A 4,446-nucleotide genomic window follows, 5' to 3' on the forward strand; every position below is an offset into this window, starting at 1 on the left:
CACACCATCGAGCTAGCCTTTCTATTCCCAACACACAGGAAAGGATGCCTGGATAGGAAAGACACAGGATGCACAGATCCTTTCTATAGCACAGGATCATGGGGCATCCCAGAGCCACAAGCAAACTCTAGAACTTTGGGAAATAGCACCCTGACCATCAACCCACGCAGGCAGGGGCTAGATAGAAGGGGATGTCTGAGCTCTTAGGGCAGCTGGAGAAAGAGATGAGGAGGGCTGTGTAGTGGGGCAGGACTTCCTGCTAAGGGGCAGTGGGCTCTGCAGAGCATAGCTGCCGTGGTAGACCAAGTCAACAAGGGTTTGTAACTGACCTAACACCACGTATACTTCTTCCTGTCCTACTAAAACCCTCCACCCCATCAGTCAGCGAACAGGTCCCTAAGGACAGCACCCATTCTCTCCTTCCTCCAGCCAAGAAAGAGGGTGGAAGCTGATGGATAGTGGGGATGGTCGGCATCCAGGGACCCATACTGAGTGAGGGCAGCTAGCAGTAAGCTGGGATGTAGAACGGCATATATTAGTATTTGAATAGGAAATATCCCCCCATAAGCTCATGTTGGAACACCTGGTCTCTGGATAGCACTGCCCAGGGAGACTGTGGCAATGTCAGAAGAAGTCTTTGGTGGATGAGGTCAGTTCCTGAAGAATGGGCATTATGGGTTATGGCCAGATTCTGGTTCTGGCCAGAGCTACCCTCCAGAACGCTGATGCAGGGAAATCAACTGTCTCAAATCCCTGCTGCCCCAGATGTGAACCGTTTGCCCAACCGTGCCTTTCCTACCAAGGTGAGCTGAACCCTCTCAAACTGTGAGCTAAAATAAATTCTCTTTCCCGAATCCCCCCACCCCACCCCTGTTGTGATAAAAAAAGTAACTAAGGACCCAACTAGAGGAACGAAGTGGGGCTAAGGATGTCCCCACCCCTCAGAAAAACAGACAAAGGTATCAGCTAGTCCAGGACAAGCTCAGAAGGCTGATGGACACAAGAGGTACTACTGTTCACACTTGTTTGACATGGGGGTGAGGGGACCAACAGCCTGCTGCCACTTTACACCCGTTTAGCTTGTAAACATGAAATGGAAGGAAAATGCCAGACGCTAGTGGGGCTGCAAGGGCTGCCGAATGCAGGGGCTGCTAATTCGCAAGCCTGCAATCTGGCACAACTGAATCATCTCAAAGCGAGGTGTGAGTGATGGCCCTGGGGGCTCTCTGCCTGGTGTGAGCCCAGAGAGAGGCTTGTCTTACAGTCCTTGGAAAGACAGATGGATGGTCACCTAGAGGGAAGGGGCTGGGTGATCCATGGGCGATGGTGTCAGGTGGCCCTGTGTAGTCAAAACAGGAGACCAGATGTACCCTCAGCAGTGCAGTGGAGCCCTTAAAAGCACAGTGCTTGGGGCAAACATTAGTGGAAGGATGAGACACATAACAGATAGAGTTTCTTTACATCCAAATACAGACATGTGGCACACTCCACGCTTGCAAGACAGAAAAGCAAAGATTCATATCTTTGCCTGTGGGAGGAAGGGAGGGGGAGTGGGGGTTGGGACAAAAGAGAGTGCTTTTAAAAAAATAAATAAAACATGAGAATTCATATAGAGACAAATGGCAATAAGGCAGCTGGAGCCAAGAATGAGGAATGCACCGGAAGTGCAAATAATGGCTGCTGACAAGGGCTCTCCTTCGGAGCCACACTGACTCAACGGTGGATCACTCATGTACAAGTTTATTGGTTTCTCTGAGCCTTGGGCAATAGCCGTAGCTGGGAAGAAAGAACAGATGGGGGCAGATACAGGAACTGAGAAAGTCAGAGGTTAATATACGGGGATCTAGAAGAAGCAGATGCAGAGACTGGGAACGAGAGGGCGGACCGCGTTGCCCGTAGTGCCATGGCCGTCTGAGCACAGGGTTTGGGGCTCGGCCCCTTTTGATGGCTGGCCTAGCACTCAGAGGTGAGCACCTTCGCTCTCGATCGGGGAGGTGTGGTCCACTCAGTGCAGGTCCGCCGAGCTGGCAGAAGTTCAGGGTCGTGGCCATACCATTTGCGTGAAATCTCCGTCCTCACCTCCACAGACAAGGGAGAGGATGTTAGGAAGATCCCACTGCCAGCCCCAGGACACTAAAGGTGCAGGGGGAAGTAGCGTGGAAGAAACAGGGCAGGGGAGGAAAGCCTAGTCACGGGCCCTGCCAGGTACAGACTCTACTACTCCGTCTATCCTTGGACTGTTCCCGGCCTCTGCCTTGAGAACTTTTTCTTTTAGATACTGCCTGTGTCTGAGGCCAGGCAAACATATGGGTGCCCTTTGTGTCTCCTGGCCTGTGACCTGGTGACCCTCTCTGAGTGACTTTGACCCACTCTTGCCTTAGTCTGGGAGGCCGGTGGGTGTGACTAAAGGGAGACTGCTGGGAAGGTGAAGTGGGGCAGTCTCTATCTTTGCCTGGCTGGGAGTCGGAGGGAGCTGAAAAACATTCTGCCTGATAGCTAACCTGGCGCTGTATGAAAGAGAAAGAGGAAACTGGCTGCTATTTAGAACGAAGGTCTTCCCATAACTTCCCCCAAAGTAGAAAAGTGCACTTGAAAGAAAGTGAGTTAGTTCTCTGTCACCAAAAGTATGTGACCATCTAGTCTCCAACTTTGCTTCCTAAAACAAATTTCCTCACAACTTACTTCCTGTGTGAACCCCTTTCCCCAACTCAACTCATTTCAGTGAGGCGCCTCCTCACCCCAGCCCCTTCCAAGACGCCCAGGACTCTTGGGACTGCTATACTCAGATTCTACCGCCTTGTGTTCATTTTGTGGATAAGGCTGAGCAAGACTCAGACAAGGGGTTTGGTATACTGAGAGTCAGCTGGGGACAGAGGTGTCAGGTAAGGCAAGAATGAATGAGCAGATGGGAAGAAAGGAAGGAAGGAAGGAAGGAAGGAAGGAAGGAAGCAATTCCTTAGCAGTAGGAAATAGGACAGGAATCAGTCAGGTCTCTGCTAACCACAGAGCCCATGGCAGAATCAGGGCCATCAGGAGGAGCCGTGACCCTGCTAGTGTATGCTGCCAGAGTCCTGGGGATCTGAACTCAGTCAAATTCTCCTCATCTCTGCACAGCAGGACTTTGATAAAAAGAAAAGCCACAGGGTCTCCTGGGTAACAGTCTCTTCTCACCTGTCTGCCTTCTCCTATAATCCCACATTGCATGGCCTCTGTTCTGAATGCTTGCTTCACTCCTGCCTCCACATCTGGCATCATAGTCTCAGAGTCCGTTTCTTCCAGGGTTTCAGTTTCCTGTTGTGCTTTGGCTCTTTCTGTCTTTGCGTCTGATTCCTTTTCCCAATTCCTTCTATATGGATGGACCTGTGACTTTCTTGCTTCCTGTCTCTGTCCTTTTGTTCTTTGTCCCCCAACCAATCTACTCTGTCCCCCACCCTTCCTTGACTCTTGAAAGACTCCCATCTCATAAGTTGGTTGTGGAACCTAGCTCAGCACATAGAAGGAATGCGTGCAAGGTGTTCACAAGTATTCAGATTAAATGTGACTCAGGGATTCAGAACCTACTCACACAAAGTATCACAAGAGTGGAGGATCATGGGGGTCAACCATGCTAGGATCTACAGGACCAGGGCAAAAGAAAAGGGGCTGAGGAGACGGTCTACTTGTTGAGTAAAGGTGAGCCTTTGGGAGCACACATACCTCTTGATTGAGGAAGCAGTAGAGGACAGCAACAATGAAGCCCTGCAGAGTTAAAAAGAAGAAAGGACTCCATTAGAACACTTTGGCCTGACTTTGGAATATGGCAGTCTTCTCCCTCACTCATCAGTCACTGTAACAGACATACCACGTCATGTAGTCATCATGCTATGCCCGCTAGAGCTGTATAGATAACCCCCACCTCACTGTGTATCTTCATTGTTGTATCTGCATTAGTGAGCACATTGCCTGATACATAATAGATACGCGGTAAGAATTGAAAAGATAAGATGGGTAAACGAATGGGAGGATGGATGGATGGACGGATGGGTAGAAGGAAGGAAGGAAGGACAGATGGATAGGTGGATTGACATATGGGTGGAACAATGGATGAGTGGGGAGATGAATGAAAGAAGGATGACTATATGGGTAAGTGGAGTGAAGGAAGGAGGAATAGAAGGAAGAATGGGTATATTGGTGGATGGGTGGGTGGATGATAATAGACAGATGAAAGAATGGATGGATAGATAAAAAGAAAGAATGGCAGATGAAGAATGGGCAGGTGGATAGGTAGGTTAATATAGGGATGGAAGGAGAGATGAACAGGTGAGTGAAAAGAAGAATGCATGGATGGGCACGTGGTTAAAGGAAAGAGAAATAGAAAGGATGGATGGATGGATGGATGGATGGATGGATGATGGATGGGTGGATGGGTGGGTGGATGGGTGGATGGATGGGTGGATGGGTTGATGG

The 4,446-nt window shown here is 49.8% G+C and overlaps 1 protein-coding gene across 1 annotated transcript in view; it reads right to left on the minus strand.

The window, feature by feature from the left end:
• Positions 1-1,621: 1,621 nt before the first annotated feature.
• The window catches only part of Ghrhr (growth hormone releasing hormone receptor), a 13,138-nt gene continuing 10,313 nt past the window's right edge, over positions 1,622-4,446 (minus strand). The window contains exons 12-13 of the mRNA XM_028758399.1: positions 3,697-3,738; positions 1,622-2,079 (exon numbers count right to left, since the gene is read on the minus strand). Of these exons, the coding sequence (XP_028614232.1) occupies positions 1,954-2,079; positions 3,697-3,738 (168 nt within the window). The 3' untranslated portion in view covers positions 1,622-1,953. The remainder of the gene's footprint in view (positions 2,080-3,696; positions 3,739-4,446) is intronic.

This window comes from Grammomys surdaster, unplaced genomic scaffold (assembly GCF_004785775.1).
Source record: "Grammomys surdaster isolate TR1022 unplaced genomic scaffold, NIH_TR_1.0 126197, whole genome shotgun sequence".
NCBI lineage: Eukaryota > Metazoa > Chordata > Mammalia > Rodentia > Muridae > Grammomys > Grammomys surdaster.